Source organism: Xyrauchen texanus, chromosome 16 (genome assembly GCF_025860055.1).
Source record: "Xyrauchen texanus isolate HMW12.3.18 chromosome 16, RBS_HiC_50CHRs, whole genome shotgun sequence".
Lineage (NCBI taxonomy): Eukaryota > Metazoa > Chordata > Actinopteri > Cypriniformes > Catostomidae > Xyrauchen > Xyrauchen texanus.
The window spans coordinates 43,837,733-43,863,316 of NC_068291.1; the positions used below are offsets into that span (position 1 = coordinate 43,837,733).

At 38.4% G+C, this 25,584-nt stretch overlaps 2 protein-coding genes across 2 annotated transcripts in view; one reads left to right on the forward strand and one right to left on the reverse strand.

Annotated features, from left to right (window-relative positions):
- Positions 1 to 4,919: 4,919 nt before the first annotated feature.
- Positions 4,920 to 8,035, forward strand: LOC127656947 (uncharacterized). Its single transcript, XM_052145517.1, has one exon. The coding sequence runs from the start codon at positions 5,012 to 5,014 to the stop codon at positions 6,509 to 6,511; it is 1,500 nt and encodes a 499-aa protein (XP_052001477.1). The 5' UTR covers positions 4,920 to 5,011; the 3' UTR covers positions 6,512 to 8,035.
- Positions 8,036 to 8,088: 53 nt separating this feature from the next.
- Positions 8,089 to 25,584, reverse strand: part of LOC127656946 (serine/threonine-protein kinase PAK 4-like) — a 38,121-nt gene continuing 20,625 nt past the window's right edge. Inside the window, exons 2-9 of the mRNA XM_052145515.1 lie at positions 23,154 to 23,379; positions 18,941 to 19,606; positions 16,394 to 16,927; positions 16,146 to 16,279; positions 13,392 to 13,518; positions 13,089 to 13,214; positions 12,841 to 12,975; positions 8,089 to 10,821 (exon numbers count right to left, since the gene is read on the reverse strand). Coding sequence (XP_052001475.1) covers positions 10,654 to 10,821; positions 12,841 to 12,975; positions 13,089 to 13,214; positions 13,392 to 13,518; positions 16,146 to 16,279; positions 16,394 to 16,927; positions 18,941 to 19,606; positions 23,154 to 23,357 — 2,094 coding nt within the window. The 5' untranslated portion in view covers positions 23,358 to 23,379 and the 3' untranslated portion in view covers positions 8,089 to 10,653. The remainder of the gene's footprint in view (positions 10,822 to 12,840; positions 12,976 to 13,088; positions 13,215 to 13,391; positions 13,519 to 16,145; positions 16,280 to 16,393; positions 16,928 to 18,940; positions 19,607 to 23,153; positions 23,380 to 25,584) is intronic.

Genomic DNA, 25,584 nt, shown 5'->3' on the forward strand with positions numbered 1-25,584 from the left:
TGAAGGACTTTTATATTCATATAAATATGTCTACCCCTTTACCTCTAGGGGGTGCTAATTTTCAATGTGAATATTTTTAGGCCTTATTTTGTTATGTTATGTAACATAAATGCAGAAGTGATGTAATCTCTGAAAAGTCCAGATTCTAAGCTTTCAAATGATACCTCATATGCATACGGAGACTTTAACGTTTTAAGTGTAAACTTTATTCACAACATTTAAAAAGGTCTGTTTCAGAGCTGACACCAACCCAAGTAGCAGAAGGTTGTGTACCTACATTCATGGCTACGTTTAATAGAAATAAAAACTGTTGTTTAACATGCTTAAAAATGTTCTACAGTGTATATATATATTAAACAAATAATAAAATTTTACCACTGCAGATTATAAAAGATTATTTAAAGGGATAATAACAGGGCTGTCTTGTGACTCTTTTAACCCTTTAAGCCTTTAAGCTCGGATGGACCCGCACAAAATAGGTGTCGTTTAAAAGCTTATAATCTCTACTTTCCAGTGCATATAGACATTATGACCAAAACTGAACAAGCGCTTATTTGCTGCAGTTTCACTTATAACTTCGCAAACAATAAACGGAACATAAAATATCACATATCATTATTTAGAGGAGGTGATTATCTTTCAAACAAGTCCACACACAAGATAATCAGATGTATAGATCATTAGATAATCCACATGAAGCACAATGTTACATATGACCACCAGGAGATGGCGCCAAATACACGACACAGACTCAATGATGACTCAAATGACACAGAATGAAACTCATTCTGTGAAATCTCATGACTAAAATCATGTCTGCATGCTATGCAAACCTTTAGTCATTGTTGTGTTTGCATGTGTAATTAGTTCTTATGTACAATTATTATGTTTTATATGTTTGGAGATGTTTGTGGACACACGGAGACGTCTCAGATGCAGTTGATATGATTGGGAACAAAAAAAAAAAAAGCAGTTTTTCTGACACCTTATTTACACCCGGAGATATATCTTTTTTCCAGCAGTTTTTTTAGGCTTTTAACGTTTTCTTTACAATGATACCAAACTCTTTACCCTCCTTTTTTTAACAAGTTATAAGCCTTTAATTGTGGGTATGCCACTGAAACGGAAAATCTTTAACAAAGTCATCTGTTAACGAAGTCATTTCTCCTTTAATGATGTTCAGAGCATGTTTTGTCCATACGGACACATGCGTCGACCTGCTGAGTTTTCTCACTTACTGTTACTGCACAGCTTGCACTTGTCTCATTCTCACAGTGTTTTATATTAAACAGTTCAAAAGTAATTATAAATCCACAGTAGTGCGTGTTCATTTGGCAGAAGTAGCTGCTGGACTTGACCTTGTAAATACACTTATTATTTAAATAATAATAAATAATTTGTTCAGACTTGATGAATAAAGGCTCAGATGGCAAATTAAACCATTCTTGTGAAGATTTATTGTACCGGGTTTTCCAGCATGAACATTCAGCCAAACATCTCGTTTTGTGTTCTACAGAGGAAAGTCAAATGAGTTTGGAACAACATGAGGGTGAGTAAATGATGGGGGCAAACTTGTGTAGTGAAGTCTTCTTAGGTTGGAACACTTAGTGTTTCATTTGATTCTTCTCCCGGTTTGGGAAATCAGTAATCCGTTCTCAGAAACACACTGATCTGTTTCATCTCAAGAGCAACAGGTTCTTTTTCAAGGGATTTTAAAGTGCAGATTATTTTGATCATAAATTAAATTACTCAGCAGTGCTTCTGAGAAACAGAGCTTCATACTCGCCACGTGTGTCATTATAAAGATATAATCAACATGCAAACAAGCAACAGGTTGTCCTGGTTATGTGAAATGCAATAAACTGCAAAAGAAACGTACATCTGGTTTAGATTGATCAAAGTCATCAGAGATGCAGGTAATACAGGAGCGAACAAGGTTTGCATGGATTTTCAGGTTGTGTCTTTTGACGACTAGACTGTATTTACTGGGTTACGTGCGCTACGTTACACGCTAGAGGTAAAAAGCAACTATCGGCACCGATTAATCGGTAAAAAGCCGATAAATCGGTGCCGATAGTTGCTTTTTGGATCTATATGTTATCAGCAAAAATCAGTCGATAGTTGCCGATAGTTTTTTCATCATTTAGTCATTTCAAAATAAGAGTCCCTGGTGTGTTTCAGGCTTGTTTATACATAAAAGTCCCACGTTATGCACCAAATCTGGTTATTATTGGGATTTTGGTTGAAGAAAAAACTGCGTCTGGGATTTTATTCATTTTGGACTCTTTGTCTTTTTGCCCGTGGTGATAAATAATCAAATGTTATATTTTATTTAATTTTTTTAAATTCCGTTGATCAATTTGAAAAACGATCAGCAGATTCATCGGTTTTCGGCCTTAGTTATCGGTATCAGCAAAATCCGTTATCGGACGACCTTTATTACACGCTGAAGTTTAATACTTCTAATAATACTATTAATACTCATTTCAAAAGGTATAACTTTTAATATTTTAATATTTATTTATGCAGTTCAATACGACTGATGCATGTCCATAACCGATAACACTTTATTTTAAGGGTCCACAATAATGCATGAATAAGACCATCATTAAAGCATAACTGAATGTAGAATAATGCTATTTTAACCATAATTTACAATTTATGTAATGTCTTCTTTTGGTGTCTTTAGAATGCGATACATCGTTTATTTCCATATTATTGAACATAATCCAGTCATTGGCCTGGAGTTCACAGCAATCCATTTTGCAATTTAATTTTTCAATCAGTCCGAGATTTATTATAAGGTCTTGTCTAAGGAAGCGTCAATGTACACCTCTGTGAGACGGATACTTTTGGAACGTCTCGGTTGCGTTTTTAGGTCACGTCAAGTTAAACTAATTTTAAAACTGAGATCCCTGTGTTCGGATTTGCGCTCCATCAAGATGTGTTTGAATGCAAGAACGCGTCCTCATCTTGTGCTGTCAGTAAGTGTGGTTTGTTCTCTGTATAAGCTGCACATTGCCTAAAACAGCAAGTTTCGCTTACTGCCCCCTGGAGAAAACAGGTGGTACTACAAGCTTGAATTCTTTATTAAGGTCTGGAGACATGAGGTTAATTGCTTAAAATTGTTTAACGTGTTATTTTTTATTGAATTAATCAAAAAGAATTAACGCATTAAATCGAGAGCCCTAATTTGTACAATTGAAGCGTGCAAAACAAACTAATTAAACTTTCACTTTAGAACTAGGTAAATAAAATGGTAAATGGTCTCCACTTATATAGCACCTTTTTAACCTTAAAGTTATTCAAAGCGCTTTACACTGTGACTCATTCACCCATTCTCACATTCACACACCAATGGCGGCACAGTTGCATGGAAGGTGCTAGCCTGCCATTGGGAGCAACTTGGGGTTCAGTGTCTTACCCAAGGACACTTCGGCATGTGGAGTCATGTGGGGCGGGAATCAAACCACCAACCCTGCGATTAGTGGCCGACCTGCTCTACCAACTGAGCCACAGCCACCCCAAACAAGGGGTCACGTTGATATTAATTTACTAGTAACAGCTTTAAAAAGCCAATACTAATTAGCCTTAATTATTGGCTTAATATCGTTTCATTAACTTGACATACGATCTCTGAAATTGAGCATTTATTGCATTACTTTATAAACAAAAATAAGAAGTTTTATAAGTGGTAAAATATGGAAGATAGCCTTTACTCTACAATAAGTTAGTTATTAATTACTGTCTTGTGCTTAACTAGTGCATTATTGCAGACCCTTAAAATAAAGTGTTTCCCAATAACCTGTAATATACTTTACTCATCTTGTTCCAAACCCAACGTTTTCTATCTTTCCATGGTACACAAGATTTTTGCTGTTACGTCTAGGGCTTGGGTAAGAGGTTAGACCTTGTAGTTTAGGGTTAAACTTAGGAAACAAATGTAAGAACGCTTGTTCAAAACCTTGATTTTTGTCTTTCTTTTGTGGTACAATATATATTTTCCTACTAAAATCCTGGTTAGGTGGTTAGATTTAGGTTTGGGTTAGGGGTTAAACGCAAAAAAATCTTAATAACGTTGTTGGTTGGTTCGTTTGTTTTTCGAATTGGGTGTAAAAGTTGGACATTTTTGTACGAGACATCTCTGACTATTATTTCAACTGGTCATGAGACCGGGTTGGAAAGTCATTCAGATTTAGATTAAAACATGAGGTCGAGTAAATGATGATAATTAAAATTTCTGGGAGGTTAAAACACCTTTAAGGGAAATTATTAAATTGTGTTGTGCAAGCAAATCTTGCATCTCTTTGTAAATTAGATTTGGACCAGATGTTGTTAATGAGAGTATTTGTTTCATTAAAGCAGAATGACTGTCTGATGTCGGTCTTAATTAAAACAGTTAAAGCAGTAAATAAAATCTGCACTAACAAACTTTCACTATGATTTCATAAAGCACGACTCGGGTGTTTCAATGGCCATATGCCTCCTTGACCTGTAAAACCTTTCTAAGCATTTACAGAGAGCTCTGTGTTTGAACCTATTCAGAAAAATGTCATTTCAGATTTATTTTTCTTCAGATAGATAGAAGGCCATTAATGCGGAGTATGAAAATGGTGTTGCTCGGGCAACGGAAAGTGCCAATCCTTTTATATCTTTCAGACAGAATAAAAGAGACCTGTGTTTTTACCACAGAGTAATTCTTTTCATCGAATTAGTGTCTCTCTCTTTTTCTCCTCCTGACTGAGAAAACAGGCGATTGTGAATTGACGGCACAGCAGCATCGCTGCTCTCGGATGGCTGTTTCCGTAGCAACACAGAGATGGTGTGGAGACAGAGAGAGAGAGAGAGAGAGAGAGAGAGAGAGGTATAAAAACACAGACGAGACTCTTAGTTTCTTAGTCGACACTCAAACTCTTGAGCGGCCTGCCAATAACAACAACAACAACAACGACTAATTCACTCATTCAAGTCCAAATTATCCAGTCTCTGACTTTTTAAGAAGATTTCGGTCATGATGCTGAGACCGAAGGATTTGTGTCAGGGCTCTGGCACAAAAACTTTCCTGGAGGCCATGCAGAGTGGCAAAGTTCACCTCGCTCGATTCGTCCTGGACGCTTTGGATGGACGCATCATCAACTCGAAAGCCGAAAACAGTCGTACGCTTCTGATGTTCGCAGTGTGCCTTCAAGATAACGCAAACAGATCAAAGTTCACCCAATTATTGATGGAAAAAGGTGCGGATGTAAACATTCGGGATGACCATGGCCGCACTGCCTTGAGTCTCGCTTGTGAACAAGGCCACTTGGATGCCGTAAAGCTCCTCGTGCAGTTCAACGCCGATCCTGAAATCACAGACACTTGGGGAAACAGTGCGCTCATGTACGCCGCCTGTGGGGGACACAGTCAAGTCCTTGAGTTCCTGGTTAGGGCATTCAAGAAGCTTGGGCTACGGTTAGAGCGCACCAACCATGCAGGCCATTCCGCCCTGCAAGTGGCGGACTTCTTTGGACACAACGAGTGTGTTCAAGCCCTTAATGGTTATGGAAAGAAGGCGGTAAGTCTGACCGACAGCTCTGAAGAACCTGTAGAAGATCTCAGGTGGCCCAATCGACTTCCCAAGCAAGTTCTAGAGCGCTTCTCCAAACAAATCCAGAACAGAAATGAAGATCTTTTCCCAGCCTTGTTTCAGAGACAGCTACGCGTGGGAGACGGCAACAGCCTGCAAATTCGTTTCAGACGTCAACCGCCATCCCCTGACGGAGCGGATATGAACTATTGCCAAACTTTGAACAGATTGGAGGAGAGACGTCCAACTGAAGATGGACAGGATATCTTGTTTGCTTCAAAACAGATTCAAAACTCTGTTCTGAAAGAAGTGGGCACCACCAGAAGTTTGGATTTCAATCCAGAACGGCTCAAACACGAGAATGAAGATGCTCCCATCTGGGGGAAAGCCAAATCCATTAATTTGGACCTCAGAACCGGCCGGAAACAGTCCTATCAAGGTGAAGTACACGAAATCAACAGGTCTGCCAGTAAATTCAAAAGAGCGTCGCTTCAGGATGAGAAACCTCTTGTGGCAAAGTTGTACTGCCGTGACAACATGAAGATAAATGATGCTGTGAAATCAGAACACCTTGGAGGATTTGAGAAATCCCAGATTGGTGAGATTAAGGGTAGAAAAGAGCGTGATGGTACTTCCAAAACAGGCAGACAGAACAAGCTTCTCTTCAATCGAGAAGAACTTGAACCTGAGAGAATCAAACCTCATCCCTCCGGACTTGCTGGATTTGGAACCAGGCTGCTCCGTAGATTCACAGCTCCAGAATTTTTGAGGCACATCAGGGACTGTCCGACCGAGGCGGGCCAGAATTCGAAAGCCAAGATGTCCCGGTCCGAAACCTTTCCATTCTCACACACTCATCAGAGAGTGAATAGCCAGCCGAGTGTGGACAGCATCAGCGGGGTGAGATGCGAATTTGAGAGTAATTCTGCTTTATTTCACCCTTAAGTGTGTGATAATGAACATATTTCTATTAAGATAACTTGGACTCTGTGGAAGCCTCGTATATAAGCATTTAAATACGAATTTTGTGACTTTTAAGTGGCTTCTTCATGGCTTGCATTGGGGTGCCAAAGCTCCACTCAACGTCAACGTCAAGCGAAGCTGTGCCCTCCAACTGATTAGCGCCTTATTTAATTCATAAATGTGTTATAATGAATATATTTCTATTAAAATATCTTGTACTCTGTTGAAGCCTTGTTTATAAGCATTTAAAAATGAATTTTGTGACTTATGTGGCTTACACATGCCTCGCATTGTGGGGACGCCAACACTCTACTCAATGCCATCGGCAAGCGCCGCTGTGCCCTCCATGTTACTAGCATCTCAGATTGAGTAATTCTGCTTTATTTCACTTTTATATGTGTGATAATTAATATATTTCTATTAAGATAAATTGGACTGTGGAAGTCTTGTATATAGGCATTTAAAGATGAATTTTGTGACTTTTAAATGGCTTCAACGTGGCTCGCGTCAGGGCGCCAACGCTCCACTCAAACGCCATGGTATCCTCTAAGTGACTGGCATTACAGATTAGAGAGTAATTCTGCCTTATTTTACTCATAAATGTGCAATTATGAATAAATTATATTAAGATAACTATAACTCTGTGGTAGCTTCATTAAGGCATTTAAATGTGAATTTAAAGATATTTATGACTCCACGTTAGCATCAAGCACCACTATCCCCTTCACAAAACAAGCATTGCTTCAAAATGACAAACATTATTCAAGTCTCTTCAAACATTTTGACAGATTATAAATAGTTCTTGTTGCTTTGTAATCTAAAAGACATCACTAGTGAGACAAAAACATGTGTGGAAAGACACTTCGGTGTAAAGTTGGACCAGACTTTGGCTATTGCTTAGTAAATTGTCCGCTAATCATTGTCTGATGCTTCATCCAAGTTTAATTTCAAAGTTGGAACTTACTGTTTGAACTTGAAGCATCACGTTACAATGCTTAAAGAAAACATGACGCAGTGTCGAGGGCAATGCTGACACTTCATAGACACAGCACTGTTGCAAGTTATGTGTACAGAAACAACACCCAGGTGTTTAACATTTATCAACTGCCATGTACTTAATGAATGTAATAACTTTGGCTCTTTGCATCTCTCAAGGTCAATCATTGCCTCTGTAGATGTGCTTTATTATTATTGCAGACATTTTGCACCGTAAAAGAGTGTCTGTGTTCTGTTGGGTGCCTACATGCATCGTAAATAGCTTCATCACAATGCATGCATGTTATATTTTTTATAAGTATATGTTTTCTTGAAAGAAAAATTTGAACTTTGAATAAAAAGTGAAATATATACACAGAAAATTGTGATTTGTATGGATTAACAATTCTGTATTGTATATATGTATGCCTATCTATAATGTAAATATGTTTATATACTGTATCTTTGCTTTTTTTGATAGACAAATATATTAATAAACTTAAAAATAAAACTAATAAAGCTTAAAGCATCTGTTTGTGAAAGGAATAAACTTGATTTCAAGTGAGTTTTTTTATATGCAGGATTTATTCATTAAAAAAATTAATGCATATTTCTCTTTTCATGAACAACAAACATACAAACACAAGCACACGAAACATGTTGTGGCAAGAAGGTGAGATGAGTCGTGTGTTCTCAGCTGCTCTGATCATTTCAGTGTCATACACAGAGCTGTGCAAATTATAAGGGGCCGTTCACACAGAAAGCATCCTTACAAAACGGATGCACAGACAACAGACATTAATAGAAGAGAGTGGTCTCGAGAAACATTTTTGAAACTACTTTTAACTTGAAAAGTTGTGGCTGTAAAGCTCAAATAGGACAAAAAAGTTTGAAAGTAGTAATTGTGCACTATATTTCAAGTCAGTTTTAAAGCCACACGGTAGCTGAAGTTATTATTCACTGCTCTCAAATCACAAACAGCCATAGTTAGGGACGTATACTGTGTGAATGGCCCTTAAATCAGTCTCTCTCTCTTTTCTAAAGTTGTATTACAATATAAGAATTCTGGAAATGTCACAGTACAACAGGATGCAGAAATATCACAATGAACACTGAATCCAAAGTGTAAACACACACCAATAAACAAAAACTAAATAAAACAATATTTTGATTTCATCTCTCGTTGTTAATTAACAATGCAATTTAATGCAAATACGGGGTTTTCCCCTGCTATGATTATGTACATTATTTGTTCGCCTGACACTTTTACAGTAGCCGATTTAAAATAAGAGCAGTTTTAGAAAGAATAAACTTTCAAGCTCAGGTGCAATATTTACACAGTTTACAAACCATTCACAACACCCTTTTGAAAAGCAGGCGCTCATTCCATTAAAAAAAATTATAAATAAGTCATTAAAATATGTACAATTGGTTTCAATGGCTCATACAAACCTTTCACACCTGATAGAGCAGAAAACAAATGACATCAGTTTTGCCATTGTTTCTGAAAACATTTCCTTTCCTTAAATTAAGATTCAAGCGAAGTGCCACTATTCAGCCATGCAAGCCAGTCTTAAGCATCGATTTCCTGTGGTTAAAAAACAGTCGAAATATATGGTTACTGTGCCGTAAAATCTCTTTCAAGCCCACACTGGATCTGCAGACTTATTACATTTTCAGTGCTGGTATAGGAAGGAAATCAGCTAAATGGATTTTAAAGATCCCATAAAATGGCTAGGCATGGGCACGTTTCCTCAGTATGTTGGCATATTTTTCCAGTAAAAGGCAAGTTGAACATCAATAACATCAGGTGTCAACCTGCGCGCCATAGGCACCATATTTGATTCCTAAGTTGTGTCATATGGACCAGGGGTTTTCAAACAGGAGACAGGGACCCCAGTGGGGCCACATGCGGTCAGTTAACAATTTCAGCGAAAGCAAAATAAAGTGTAAAAAAAAAAATCCACATTATTGCCGTTTCATTCTGAAATCATGAGACTAATTACGATTATTTTGTTCTAATGACAGCCATAATTTTTGCACGTAATTTAAAATATTATTAAATTGTTTGTAATTCACTATTCTCTATAAATTTACTTTGAAACTACAGTATTTATTGTGAAAAGTATTATACAAATACATTTAGAAGACAAAGAAAAACTTAATATACCTATTTTCCCTATAAAATTTTATAATTAATTTGCTTTAATACAATCACAATACAAAAAGACAATTATTTAATTTCAAATGTCTTGATTATGTCACATTTACTATTTTTCACAAACTGGGGGTCCTTGGCATCAAAAGGTTTGAAAACCCCTGGTATGGACTACTTTTATGGTATTTTGTTGTCATTTTTGGTGCTCACAAACAATTGGAAATGAAAGACCAATGTGAAGATTATTAAAAACATATTTTGTGTTCAACAGGAAAATAACAGCATAGGGGTTTTGAATGACATAACGAAAAGTAAACACTGACTGAATTAAAGTTTTTGGTTGAACTATACATTTAAATGTGCTGTATATCTGCTTAAAGTTAATTTAGCAAAAGTTTAGGAGTGCACTAGCATATGGATGACCTCAAAACGGACAAATATGAACTTAAAGCCACAATGGGGGTCATATAGGGGTCGTTATGTATAGTAAAAATATGTTAAACTTATTAGTTATGCAAAGCGGCATCAGAAATGACAAAATAGTTAATAAATGATAACATGAATGGCTGGTCAATGTATAGAACTTGTAAATTACTATTATTCTCATTTTGCGTTAGTCTTACATTAAGTGGCCACATCCACGTTACTCGGTATTTCAACACGTATTGTTTTTTGCAACGTTTACATCTCATCCACACTTTCCTCCACTGAAAGCGCTCTTGCATACTTTGCAAAACGTTGACATTTGAAAACATTCCCATTTCAACCAATAAGACCTCTCTGAGAAGAAAACGGTTGTCCGAGTTTATATAGTTAATTTCTCATAAAATATCCACCTAAATCCTGGTTCCTCTGGAGGAAAAATAGGCGCTGCTCTACATAGCCACTCCTTTTGCTTCTTTCTCGTCTTTATTTTCCACACGGCAGGGCATCTAAGGGGCCTCCGTGTGAACGAGCAGTCGCTGGCGAGCGAGTGCGAATGAAGGGAACTTCAGCAGCGAGACATGCGCTTGCGGTATTGCTCCACTAGGGGCACCAGGCACTGCGGCGAGCTGGCTTGCAGGAGAAAGGGATGCTCCAGGAGGTCGGTGGCGCTGGCTCGCTCCAGTGGATCTCGCGTCAACATCTGGTCCAGGAAATCCTTCAGTACTGGTGACACCTGAAGAGAAACGGGACGTTATAGGGCTTCAAGACATTATTTATGTTCGTTTCGGCTATTGATACTACAGTAAACACATTTACTGGCTTTGTTTTTGCACCACTGGTGACATTTACATTGTATTTAACAAGGTCAAATAACTACATGCAAATAAATAGTAAAAATTATGGATGTAAAATTTTTATATATATATATATTTAATCATACATTTTTAGATATTTTACTTTAGCAAACTTAAGTAAACTTGCTCCATGAACACAATGTATTTTTAATAATTTGTAACAAAAACACTTTTTATTCAAATATTTTATTATTATTTTATAGGTTCCAAACTTGTAGATGTTTTGTGTTAAAATTATTAATAATTACTGTTTCAGCCTAACATAATGGTGTTTTGGTGAAAACAAATAATATATATATATATATATATATATATATATATATATATATATATATATATATATATATATATATATATATATTTAGGGCTGTCAATCGATTAACATTTTTTATCGAATTAATTACATGGTGTCCCGATTAATTAATCGCATATAAAAAAAATTGCTGAGAAAGCCCCTTATATAACAATAATTAAATATATAATGATTATACATATTTATATCAATATATAATTATACAAAGTTATCTTTAAATATTTAAAAATTATATATATATATATATTATACATATATCTAAATATAAAATATTTAGATAATTAAAATGTGATTAAATGCATTATTTTTGGTAAAATTAATCGCACTGAATGAACGCGTTAAATCGTCAGCCCTAATGTATAAAAGATATATATTTAAGCAATATAAAATGAGCAAGACTGCGATATGGCCCTACATCAGCACTGCTGTAATTACCTACGGCACTCGACCTGCGGCCATATCGCACAATTGCGAGTGTGATATTGCTTATATACAACAGTTCAATGAACAAGTCAATTTTTTTAAATGAGGAAAAACTGATTACACTCATAAAAACGCTTTTGGGCATTGAACTACTTTATTACGCGACCGATCACAATGTGCCGTTGCTGGTTCAAAGCAAATGATGCGTCCAAACCTCCGTTAGTAATTAAAAAATGTCACTTCAGAAATAGTATCACGGCTTGTGCTGTTTCTAACAAGTCATTGGATAAACAAGGATGGATGTGTGTGTGTGTGTGTGTAGAGAGAGAGAGAGAGTGAGAGAGAGAGAGCGTGTACGTGTGCGATCACCTGTTGCCACACCCAATCAGAGATGCTCTCAGCTTTCTCAGTGGATTATAGACGTCCAAGCGGGGTATTCCTCTCTATTTCGGGGTAGCCGGTGCGCAAATGTCATTCACTATAGAAACAGCGATGTCCTCCGCCATTTTAAACCGTATGTATCCAATGTGGAAACTCACAGAGTGCTGTTCTATGTAAACAATGACTAACGGATTCACTTTGTGTCACCAACTGGCTCATATTACACACAAAAATGATCTTTTGTCACCACCTGCTGGCTAACATATGTCATTTCAAAAATAAAGACAGTAACTCCTAAACAGATGTGCACTGCTCTTACACTTTAGTTTAGAACAGCACGAACACAAGTGGAGTGATACACACAGTGAAGCATGATGCTGTCACACCATAAGTGCTCATGGAATGTCTCTCGTCTCGTATATATATATATATAAAAACGCAAATTCACATGAAAAATTTAAGTGAAAGAAAATGCTTAAAAACTTTACGTTTCATTATGAAATCACGAGATCAATTACAATTATTTTGCTCTATTTAAAGCTATAGTTTTAAATAGTAAAAAAAATCTATATTCTCTGAAAAGCTGCTTTTTTTGTAAAAAATAAATACATTTAGAAACTTAATCACATAAATATTTTCCAATTAATTATGCTTTAATACAATCCAAATATAAAAGCCAATTTGTTCAGGAAGTTAAGTTTGGCACCGCTGCCATTCTTTCTGCTTGTTATCGGCATCTGTCTTTATTTCACTGTATTTCATGGAGATTTTTGGCTCTTACCTGATAAATGTTGCGCACGGTAGGCGCCGGCTCGTCTCGCAGTCTCTTCATCGCAGCTACGGGAGTTTCACTGAAATATGGAGGTTCTCCGTCTACCATCTCCACCACCATGATTCCCAAAGACCAAATATCCACCTGGAGAGTTCAGACAACACAAATTCTTAATTTCACTGTAATCTTTAGGCTCTGGGGTAACTCTATATGTCTGACAATAACATTAACATCTAATCAATGTTGTCTGTTATTACCTCAGTGCCGTAAGGTGACTTTGAGATGACCTCTGGTGCCATCCAGTATGGAGTGCCCACTAAAGACTTCCTCTTTGGAATATCTTTACTGATCTGGGCACAAAATCCAAAGTCTGACAGCTTGATCTACATCAGAAACACGAGACATCACATTGTTGTGATTTGTGTTGCGTTCTGTAAAATGCTCTTCACAGCTAAGATTGCACAGCATTAAAAGGAGGAAATGTATGTGCGTTAGTTTTGAAAATTGATAGGGAAAAAAGTAGCTGAAACAATCGATTTGGGAAACAGAGCTGGACTCACTCTGCCGTCCAATGAGAGCAGGATAGAGTCGCTCTTGATGTCTCGATGGATGACACCTTGCGAGTGGAGATACGCGAGCGCCTGCAGAACGGCTTCACACACTGTAGCGATCTGCTCCTCGCTCAACCTGAATATATGACGACACAAAATTAAAGACATGCAGAGAAATACTTATATAACAACACTTTAAGAAAGTTGGCCTCTTGTGATTTGGAGGGGTCATTGACAAATAAGGTTGTCTGAGGTGAGAACGGCCCCAAAGTTGTTGACCGGGGAGGGGTATGTGATCCTAAATGAGAACGGACCTAAAGTTGTTGACCGGGGGGGGGGGTATGTGATCCTACATGAGAATGGACCTAAAGTTGTTGACCGGGGAGGGGGGGGGGGGGTGTATGTGAGCCAAAATGAGAACGGACCTAAAGTTGTTGACCGGGGAGGGGGGTATGTGAGCCAAAATGAGAACGGACCTAAAGTTGTTGACCGGAAGGGGGGGGGTATGTGATCCTACATGAGAATGGACCTAAAGTTGTTGACCGGGGAGGGGTATGTGATCCTAAATGATAACGGACCCAAAGTTGTTGACCGGGAGGGGTATGTGAGCCAAAATGAGAATGGACCCAAAGTTGTTGACAGGGGGGGTATGTGATCCTAAATGAGAACGGACCCAAAGTTGTTCCCGGGGGGGTAGGTGATCCTAAATGATAACGGACCCAAAGTTGTTGACCGGGAGGGGTATGTGAGCCAAAATGAGAATGGACCCAAAGTTGTTGACAGGGGGGTATGTGATCCTAAATGAGAACGGACCCAAAGTTGTTCCCGGGGGGGTAGGTGATCCTAAATGAGAACGGACCCAAAGTTGTTGACCGGGAGGGGTATGTGAGCCAAAATGAGAATGGACCCAAAGTTGTTGACAGGGGAAGTATGTGATCCTAAATGAGAACGGCATTAAAGTTGTTGACCGGGGGGGTAGTATGTGATCCTAAATGAGAACGGACCCAAAGTTGTTGACCGGGGGTAGTATGTGATCCTAAATGAGAACGGACCCAAAGTTGTTGACCGGGGGGGTAGTATGTGATCCTAAATGAGAACGCCCCCAAAGTTGTTGACCGGGGGGGTATGTACTGGGTAATTCAGTAATTGAAAACTAGTTCATCCTAATAGAGGTTTGATTGTTTTGTGTGAATTGCTTTTTAAATGTATTTTGGAAAAATAGTTTAGGACAAATATTTTTATTGTATTATTTACATGTCACATCATTGACCCTTGGGCCACCAAGCAACAACTGACAACACCCTAACAACCACTAACAACAGCATGGCAACCATCTAGAACACCCTTACATCTTGGCACAGGTAAGACTTTTTAAAGATTAAAGACATCTAAGAATGTGGAAGAAACAGACGCAGACCCAGGAACAAGTGCCTTTTAACATATGCATGTCACATAATTACCTGTAAATCATAAATCGGCTGGAAAAATGAGTCCTGAATTCAACAGGATAAATTCAGCCAAAATCCAAACATTCTTCTTAAATAAACTAATCTTGCCCTATTCTGGCTTGTCTTTTGCCCTCTGGCAATCTGTGCTAAATCAATCCTGTTGGCAAACATGCCGTACTCAATGCAGCTCTGGTTAGACCTTGTGCTTCCCTCTGATGCCAGTCCCAGTTTGCAGTTTGAGGCCTGAGGGACATGACATACAGAGATAGCTGAGAGTGTTTGTGTGGATCATGTTACAACTATATCAAACACAAAGAGAGCTGCATTAACCAAACTAAGTTGATCACTAATCAGATTCTCCCTTCATGTCACCACAATATTTTCTAATCTAATTGTATAATCAAATGAAAGCTTTCATCATAGGATAAAGAGTGTGTGGCTCACTTATACTGGCACACACACAACCAAAGCACACCCAAGTTTAATGAGTTAACTGCCCTCTTGTGGTGTGAATAAAATACTACAACAACACAACATGTTAAAAGACACTTTTAATGCCATCCAAAGCACTTTACAGAACTCTATTTACAAGCCGAGACCCTTAGGAGCAACCTGAGACTGTGCATTTATAATGTTGACAATATTGTGATCACAGGATCACCTCAAACATTCAGTACATGCACATCACCTTAAAGCAGGGCTGGACTAGTAATCTGGCACACCTGGCATTTTCCTGGTGGGCCAATGCACATTGGGGGCAATCAGGGGCGGACTGGCCATCGGGAGAACCGGGCAGGCCGGTGGGTTTGCCGCGAAACAGGCCGCGATAAGTTAAATTGAGCCGATGCATCATGCAGAATGAACCACAAAACGGTGCCGCGATATGCAGAAAAGGACAACAACTTTTGGCTCAACCCACCCCACCCCGCTCATCAACTTTTGGGCCAGTTGCTATGTAAAATTCCGGGCCGATTTCTCTTCCCATTCCAGCCCTGCCCTAAAGTAATGTTTTGGGATAAAACAGGCTCTGCAACATGCTGCTGATTACCACACAGAATAATCTTAACTCGTCCTTTAGTTGTTAAAAGTGACAAAAATTGTGTTTACAGCGATACACTTGTAATGGAAGACTATGGGGCAAGTGTACCGGAGGGTTTCAAAGCAGAAATGTGAAGCTCGTATACAAAAATGTGCTATTTGAGCTGTAAAATTTGTTGAACGCTACTGAGAACACTTTAGGAATACTCAAAATTGCATTCCTAGATAAAGGATGAGCTTGTCCCCATTAGTGGATGTAAATGTTCTGATTGTATACCTGGTTTCAGACACAATGTTGGTTAAAGCTCCTCCCTGAAGATATTCCATGATTACCCAGAGTTCCTCCTCCACAAGAGCGCTCTTGAACATCTCCACCACGTTCCTGTGCTGATAGTCTCTCATGATTACCACCTGTGAACAAACCAGAAAGTTTTTTAGTCACATTATTGAACTGGGGCTTCGTTAAATCTTTTGTGCTATAAAATGTATGTCGACAATTTATTTCAAAATCCTCGAATGTTTCACCTCATTGAAGAGAAGTTCTCGCCGCTGCTGTCTCCTCAAATCCATCATCTTGACCGCCACCAACCGTCCGCTGTGTTTCTCACGGGCAATGCACACCACACCCGTTGAACCTTCTCCGATCTTCACAAAGTTCTCCAGGTATGACCGTGGGTCTCCTTTATCCACCACCATCAGCAGGGCGGCCTTGAACTGCTCATGGGTCACTTTGGGTGGGTCGGGCGGGGGTCGTGGCGAGGGGTGCTGGGGGGGTCTGAACGCAGGGGAACAGGTTCCCGGGGGGCTGTTGGCCAGGGAACCGGTGGGTGAGGGTCTGGGCTGAGATGGGCTGTCTTGTCTGGGGTACAGTCCTGGGTTTGGGCAGCCAGAGTGTCTCATAAAGGGGTCAGGGCCGGTGGGTCGATAACTGATGTTGGGTGATAGTCCAATAGTGTAGCTAGAAGAAGCATGGAAGGCTTTGTGTGGCCTGGTGCCACTCACGAGTGGACTGCTGGTACCGCTGTGCATATAGCCTGACTGGTGCCTTAAAGTGTCTGCCTATATCATTGAAAAACAAGAAAATAAAAACATTTACTGTTTTTCACGGTCAGTGATCTGCAGTCTGTGTTCTTTGAAAGTATCCTTGTGCGACTCCGCGTCCACATGTGTGGACGTTGTATTTTGGCTTTGCTATATACAACACACAATTGAATTTAATTAAACCAACTGATCTCAGTTCAGGAGCCTCTGAGCTGTCAGACAAAGCACCAAACAACATAGCACCGAGTTTATCTTTGGGAGAAATGCTAATAAAACTATATCTGGTATGAAACTTAATAAAGTTTTTACATTGAAACCTGTTTGAGTCAGAAGGTTAGAGTCTCTAGTTTCATCCGATATGCCATTTTTTAAATTTGAGTGATGTATCACAAAATGCCACGCTGGTAAACACAATGTACACTAAAGTGGACAATAGCACTAGGTTTTCATTAGAAATCCTACAAAGCATATTCTGACAAAGTTATAAATTATATTCACCCTTTGCTATATTGAAAGCACTACAACTACACATTATATGATTTGTATTATTTTTAAATGTACAGAAACTTCAAATCAGAAGATTGCAACACGCTCCAAAAAAGTTGAGACGGGGCAATCTCGTCTAATCTCGGTGTGTAAAGGGCAAGATGAAAACTATTTCTGAATGCACGTGATCTCTGATCCCTCAGACATCACTGTCTTAAAAAACATCATTCATCTGTAACGGATATCTTGAACATGGGCTTGGGATTACTTTAGTAAACCTTTGTTACTCGACATCCACAGATGCAAGTTAAGACTTTACTATGCAAAGGAGAAGCCGTACATCATCACAGTCCAGAAGAGTTGTCGACTTCTCTGTGCTTGGTCTCATCTTGGATGGAAAGTAGAACATTGGAACAAACTGTTTTAAAAACAAAAACAGCCATTGTGATCTCTGGGCCAAAGAAAGGGTCATCCAAGCTGTTATTAGCATCAGGTACAAAAGCCAATGTCTGTATGGGCCAGGGGCATGTCAGTGCCCATAGCATGGGTAACTCACACATCTGTGAGAACACCATGAATGCAGACAGATATGTACAAATTTTAAAGTGCCATATAATGCCATCCAGCACCATCTTTTCCAGGGACGTCTCGGCATTTTCAGCAGGACAACTTCTAACCACATACTGGCCGGATTACAAGTGCATGCCTGCGTAAACAGCGAGTGCGGTTGCTAGATTGGACTGCAGTCCTGACCATCTACAATTGAGAATGTGTGGCACATTATAAAGTGCACAATACGGCAACTAAAACCCCATAAAATTGGGCAGTTGAAGACTTGCAATATGGATGAATGTGGAAAATTCCACTTTCTAAAGTTAACAAACTTATGTCTTCAGTGCCTAAATGCTTAATAAGTGTTATTAGAAGAAATGGTGATGTTTCACAGTGGTAAACACTGACTGTCCCAAATTTTTTGGAGTGTGTTGCAATTTTTAAAAATTACTGTACAGTAAAACATCATATAATGTGCAGTTGTAGAGCATTCAATATAGCAAAGGGTGAATATAATTCACAAATCAATTGCAGGGAGAAATTGCAGACTCGGACTGAATTATGATTCGCGATTTTGTCCCGTTGAACCAATTAATTAAAATGAGTTTTCGTGCACTGGAAGGGGCGGATTTGGGATTTTTTTCATGACCACCACAATCGTTTAATGAGTAAAACAGATCTGCACAATAGTAAATACTGCATATAGATTATAAGAACATAGAATAAGTTGTAATAATAAAAGCAATCACTCTTCTTCAATTACTCATGCTAGTAGTTCAATTGATCCCTGTTACGAGTTTGCAACTGTCTACTGTTGCATGTTGAGCAGATGTCAAATGGGACCAAGGTAAATTCCAGCACCTCACGTGTTGCTAAATATATAAGATTCACAGATTCATTCCTGACAATTTCTAATGTGGTCAATTTTGGTTTCATGCTAATTTATGGTTGATTATCAAGCGAGACAGTAACAAATAATACATGTCTGTTTACCTTAAGGTCGTATGAAGAGTATGGTCTCCCAGGACTGTTTTGCGGGTGTACCAGTAGTCGGTTTGCAGTCCTCATATCAGGAGTGAGACCCCCGCTATCCCCATGAGGTGGTTGCATGGGCATCATGGGATTGTAGAAACAGGTAATAGGTCTCTGGTTGTGTGCGAACACAATGGGAAACTCTCTCCTCATCATGAGTCTCTCTGTCGGACTTCCAACATCTCCGCCCATATACATAGTTCTGGGGGGCTCTGGGACTGGGATGGGGGGTGGAGGAGGTGCGGATAGGACCGGAGGAGGTGGAGGCCCCCCCAAAGAGCTCATGCTGACTTCATAGGTTGACTTTGCTCTTGGCAGCACACCGTTGGGCTGCAAAGTGATGCTTTTCTTTAGACCCATATACGGCGTACCGGTTTCACTGTGGATGTTCCGTGACTTGTCGCCCCAGTGAGCATCCAGTTCATCCTGAGACGGCTCCAGTCCTTCATATTGGTATGTGTCACCCTCGCTCACCTCCCCGAGGCGGCCGAGCGACTGAGCTCTCTTGCGCGCCGATGGACTGCTTTTGCGCAGAGAGTTGGAGCTGGTGACTGACAGACGGTTCATGTCTGACAGCATGGCTGAGATGTAGTCTCCGTGGCCAATCATACTCCCTCGCACGATGGTCTGCGGAGGACGAGAGGGAGATTTTGATTAATGTGAACTGAAATCTGCTACTATTTAAAGAGTGTGTGAATTCACCAGGGCACAGATGATCTCAAAATGACACTTTCCTCTAAGGAGGCTATTTTTGGCTCATTCGTGTTTAGGAAATGTTGAATGACTGGTCAAATCTATCAAAGCTTGAAAATCAAAACTAAAGTAAAGCAAAACATATAAACAAATTATTAATGATTGGTGATGCTGTTTTGCAATAATGGGGTCATTCTGAGGATATTGTGCCATTTGTGTTCCATTTGAGTCCCCATGAATTACTTTGGTGTAGTGTGATGATTAGGCATGGTTTTAGGACAAGCGGATATTCTGAGCTTATAGCCCAGACCTCTATGGATACACATGGGGCCACCCTTTGAATTAAAATCTCCCATTTATGTCGAAAATACTAGAAAATTTAGTGTCCTCCTACTATGTTCATTTCTACAGAGAAATGCTATATATATATACAATTTCAGTCAGGATTTAGGCCCCATCACAGTGCAGAGACATGCACTTATCATCTGATCGTGTTAGTCATCATGTGATAGTGCTTTTAGATCTTAGTGCTGCATTCGACACGATAGATCACGACAATTCTCTTGAATAGGCTGGAGAATTATGTTGGCATTAGTGGAGTTGCATTAGCATGGTTTAGGTCCTATTTATCAGACCGCTACCACTTTGTATGTGTAAACGAGGAATTGACAAATCAAACAAAAGTTAAGTATGGAGTGCCACAGGGATCAGTTTTAGGGCCTCTACTTTTCTCCTTAAATACAGTATGCTTCCCCTGAGAGATATTATCAAGAATCATGTAATATGTTTACACTGTTATGCCAATGATACCCAACTTTATATTTCTTCTAAACCCAACGAAATTTCATAACTCTCCAAATTAGCAGAGTGTATCAATGAAATCAAAGTTTGGATGGCCAGAAATTTCCTACTCAATTCCGATAAAACAGAGGTACTAATGATTGGACTAAAAACCTCTGAAAATAAGCCGCTAAAAAATAGCGATATAGATCAAATATAACTCTGCAATAAATTCGATTTGTTTCCCTGTCTCAACCTGATTCATATCCAGAGGTTACCAGAGCTAGCCAGATCCAGCTCTGTTCATGCTTGGTGTCGGACTCCACTGCTATGTGCCGCTGAGAGATGACAACAAGCTACAGCCGGTGCCAGCCAGACATCACTTCAGTCATTTACTATGGACTTCAGAGGATGAACTGATGCCAACTCCAACTGTAAGACATGGGATACTTCATATGCCACTGCCTGTACCTTGGATTTAGGATGGACCCCAACAAACCTCACAGTTAATATGGTAATCTGGTAATCAGAAGGTTGCTGGTTCAAGCCCCACAGCCACCACCATTGTGTCCTTGAGCAAGGCACTTAACTCCAGGTTGCTCCGGGGATTGTCCCTGTAATAAGTGCACTGTAAGTCACTTTGGATAAAAGCTTCTGCCAAATGCATAAATGTAAATAAATGTAAATACATAGAGTATCATTTAATTGCCAACAAAAGCCTTCAGCATCCAACTAACAAAGGACAATTGCATTGTATTTATTGGATATAAATAGAATTATTATTTAATGATTTAAATAGTTATTTTTATGCACACTTTACAATCAAATTTAATCAAACTACATAATGATGACTTTAAGACTATATAAATATTACGGTTTAATTTTCTGTTAAAGCTGCTTTGAAACGATGTGTGCTGTGAAAAACGCATATCCCAAAAGACAATTGGGCTACCCTGTGCAATATATCTAAACATTTGGTAATTATGGTATCTAGATGGACTGTGATTGACAGTCGGGTTTTTTGGTATAACCGATACTGAAAGACTGGTATCATTACATACTGTATATGTAGCACTTAATATTGGTATTTTTGACATCCCTGCAAAAAACATTTGGGGTTTAAGTCCCGATAGCCCAAACCTAGCATCACCCATTGCAATGATATTTGTTAGTAAGTGTTACGTGGTGGTGGCATAGTGGGCTAAAGCACATAACTGGTAATCAGAAGGTTGCTGGTTCGATCCCCACAGTCACCACCATTGTGTCCTTGAGTAAGACACTTAACTCCAGGTTGCTCCGAGGGATTGTCCCTGTAATAAGTGCACTGTTTGGATAAAAGCGTCTGCCAAATGCATGAATGTAAATGTTACTATTTAGTTATCTATTTAAAAAAGTACATATATTCCAAACTTATTGTGACAGGGTTGAAACCACTGTAACCACATATTTAGAACTGGAGGAGATAGTTTAAGAATTGGTCATTAAAACAAAACAAAAATCATGTTTGTTGACCTGAAAAAATATGATTTCGTTAAAGTTCAGGAACCTTTTCAAGAGCTATAATTTAAAAAAAAAATGTAAAACAAATTCTTTTGCAATTTTCAGGCAATACTGGCACCATTTCCCAAGACAGACCCAAAATAAATTCAATGTAAGTTCAGTCTGAGAAAGCCACACGCAATTCCTTAACACTATATATACAGTATACACTGTGAAGAAAAGACATGATATTCATGAGTCTGTATTTTATATTTGCAACATATACTGACACAGCTGTCATCACGCAAGTGACATGAGGTACAAATATACCCTTAAAATCCATCATTCAACATGAAGACATTTTTCTATGAGCTCAGGGCACATTCAGAGACAAAATATAAACATCTCTGCCAGCTAAGGTGCAGAATTCATGTCAAATAGCCCAGAATCACAGTGCAGCATCCTGCCATTTCTGTGCATCATTTCCACTGAACAAGCTGCAAGGATTTTGAGTCATCATTTCTATATCTCTGCCAAGTATAAACCAAACTCTCCTTAAGATTCCATTGGACTTCCAAAATGAGCACTTATGCTTTCAAGCATTTGGCGTGCATGCTCATATTTAATTAGCTGCTGTTAGTGCTTCAAATCACTAAACCTAAGTATTAAACTTCAGTGTGTAACTCATCCTACATCATTTGTCCTAAAATGTAGAAATCTAGCCAATTGTATACTCTTAAGATGTTTACATATACTTCACATTTAATGGCTACACATTCATACATTGCATGCATAGATCTTTAGGATAGGATTTTTGCTTGGAGTTGCAGTTTTAATGGCTTAGTGTAACTCTGGTGGCACCTACATGTATCATTATTAATTGCCACTGTGAGGTAATACGTTTTTTCGTCCTCCGAGGATTCACATCTTCGAATCGTGTACACAGCAGGATGATTAGTTGAGACACATGATAGGAAAGAGACCAGGGTGACAGAGAAGTAAAAGCACGTTTCTAAGTGCAGTTACCTAATCTGACACGTCTCAACAAAATGCATTCTTTGAGGTATAATTTATGCACGTAACAGTCCAGGATGAGTTGAACACCGAACTTGGGGGTTATGAGTTGGTTAAAAACAATAGCCTTAACTATGAGCAACAGTAATAGTGATGATTGCCTTGACAAATATTAATAAATGCATTTGTTGATGTATGTAATTCTCACCTTCTTTGGTTTGAGTTCTACTGGTGTTATTCTGGAAGGGTCCACCATCGGTTTGGGTCTGCGTAGGTTCTCGATTAAACTCTGCCATTGTGTAGGAAGGCCGACGAAGACTCCATGCTTTGCATCAAATGATGTGTGAACACGATGCTCAAAGTTCTTCGGTGCTGAAATTTCTGGCCTCTTCTTTTTCTTTTTGCGAAACATTGTCAGATACTAGAGCTGAGATCTTTCATAAGAAAGAAACGGGAAGAAAATGGTTACAAAATTGTTATTTTAAATAGTAATATAGAAGGCAATCAATACATTTCACTGATATTAATCCATAATATGCTGTAAAGTTAGACTCCAGGCTCTTGCAAAAAGCATGTACAGTAGGTGGTATCAGGTAAAAACACTATGGTACTTTAATATACCACACTACTGAATAGTTACTGTACCAGTGTACTCGATGGTACTTCAAACAATACCATGGTACTACTGTGATACATTGCTAAAAACAATGATCTGTGGCGATAGTTCCTTTTTGGAACTATCGGTTATCGGCAACTATAGCACAGATTTTTTCAGATAACATATAGTTGCAAAAAGCAACTATAGAAATAAAAAATTATTAATATTCTTTCAGTTCTAATGAGTAGAGGTAGACTCATAAATCGGTTTTATAGAATGATCTGTGCCGATAGTTGCTTTTTGGAACTATCGGTTATCGGCAACTTCAGCACAGATGTTTTCAGATAACATATAGTTGCAAAAACCAACTATAGAAATAACAAATTATTAATATTGTTTCAGTTCTAATGAGTAGAGGTAGACTCATAAATCGGTTTTATAGAATGATCTGTGCCGATAGTTGCTTTTTGGAACTATCGGTTATCGGCAACTACAGCACAGATTTTTTCAGATAACATATAGTTGCAAAAAGCAACTATAGAAATAACAAATTATTAATATTGTTTCAGTTCTAATGAGTAGAGGTAGACCCATATATCGGTTTTACAGAATGATTGTGCCGATAGTTGCTTTTTGGAACTATCGGTTATCGGCAACTATTGGCATACATTTTTGATGATAACTGATATTTCCAAAAAGCAACTATCCGCACTGATTAATCATTAAAACCAATATATTGGCCTAACTTTACTTAAGTTTTTTTTTTCTGTGTCCGGAGCTGAAGGAGTTTGTATAACAGTGGCCTCTAAAGGTGAAATAAATACAATCATGTTGGTATTTGCTGTATCTAAATCCATTACCACTGAAAATCCATATTTTTATTCACACTTATGCATATTTTGTTATTTTAGATAATCGAGTGTTTTAAATTGAAGAGAGGGCATGCATAGAAAAATTTGACTATATGTAAACATGCCCCATCAGCACATTGTGTCTCCAACTTCATATCTTATAAATAATAATAAACCTTATTCCTCAATAAATCTCATCTGGTTATATACAGTATATATACACACAAAGCCCTTCATCTGGTGAATATTTACCGGTAGTCTATTAAAAGCTATATTTGGAAAATATTTAAATGCCAAGGATTGTAATTGAGGCAAGTCTCTGTCATTTTAAAATTTGCCTCCCCGGTGTTTTGAGGTCTGTTTATAGATAAAAAGTCCTGTGTTATGCCAAATCGTACATATTTTTCGAGTTATACTCAGGATTTTGGTTGAGCAATAAAAAGGCATCTTGAATTTTATTCATTTTGGACTCTTGTAGCTTCTATATCTGTGCCCGCATAGTAAGGACAGACTAAGAAATTGTTTTTAAATATTCAATAAATCAATTGTAAATCAATATCGGCCGATTCATCGGTTATCGGCCGTTTCTACCATCTTAGTTATCGGCATCGGCAAAATCAACTATCGGTTGATTTTCTCTAAAAATGAGTGATTATTACAAGGCACAAAGAAACTGAGCGATACTGCCAGAATTTACCGAGATATCTATTTATGTCAAAAGAAAATGTCTTCCAAACTTAATATATAAATATAAATAATATTCAAAGTACTATAATTTAGTAAAAATAATATATGTCCAAAAAACATCAAATTACCATGGTTGTTTTTTAATGTCTTTTCTATTTTTGTCAGTCCATTTTTGCATATCACAGTTACACTTAAGCTGACTAAAATGTGTTGCATCAAGGCAAAAGCACTATAAGTCATCACATTTGTTCTAAGAATAGAAAATCCAACACAGACACAACTCCCAATTCAATGTTAGCATTTTTAATCCGTAAAAAAATCATCATCTCTGCCTGACATCTAAATCTTCTTTGGTCTGGTCGTCTTCCACATCGAAGTCTTTTTTTGTGTGTGCTTAAGAGCACCTCTATCAGCAGGCTTTCGGAGAGATCTGCATGAGTTCACATGTGAAATGAAGTATCTCTGCTCAATTAGGGCTTACTCTCTCAGACAGGCCTTTACAT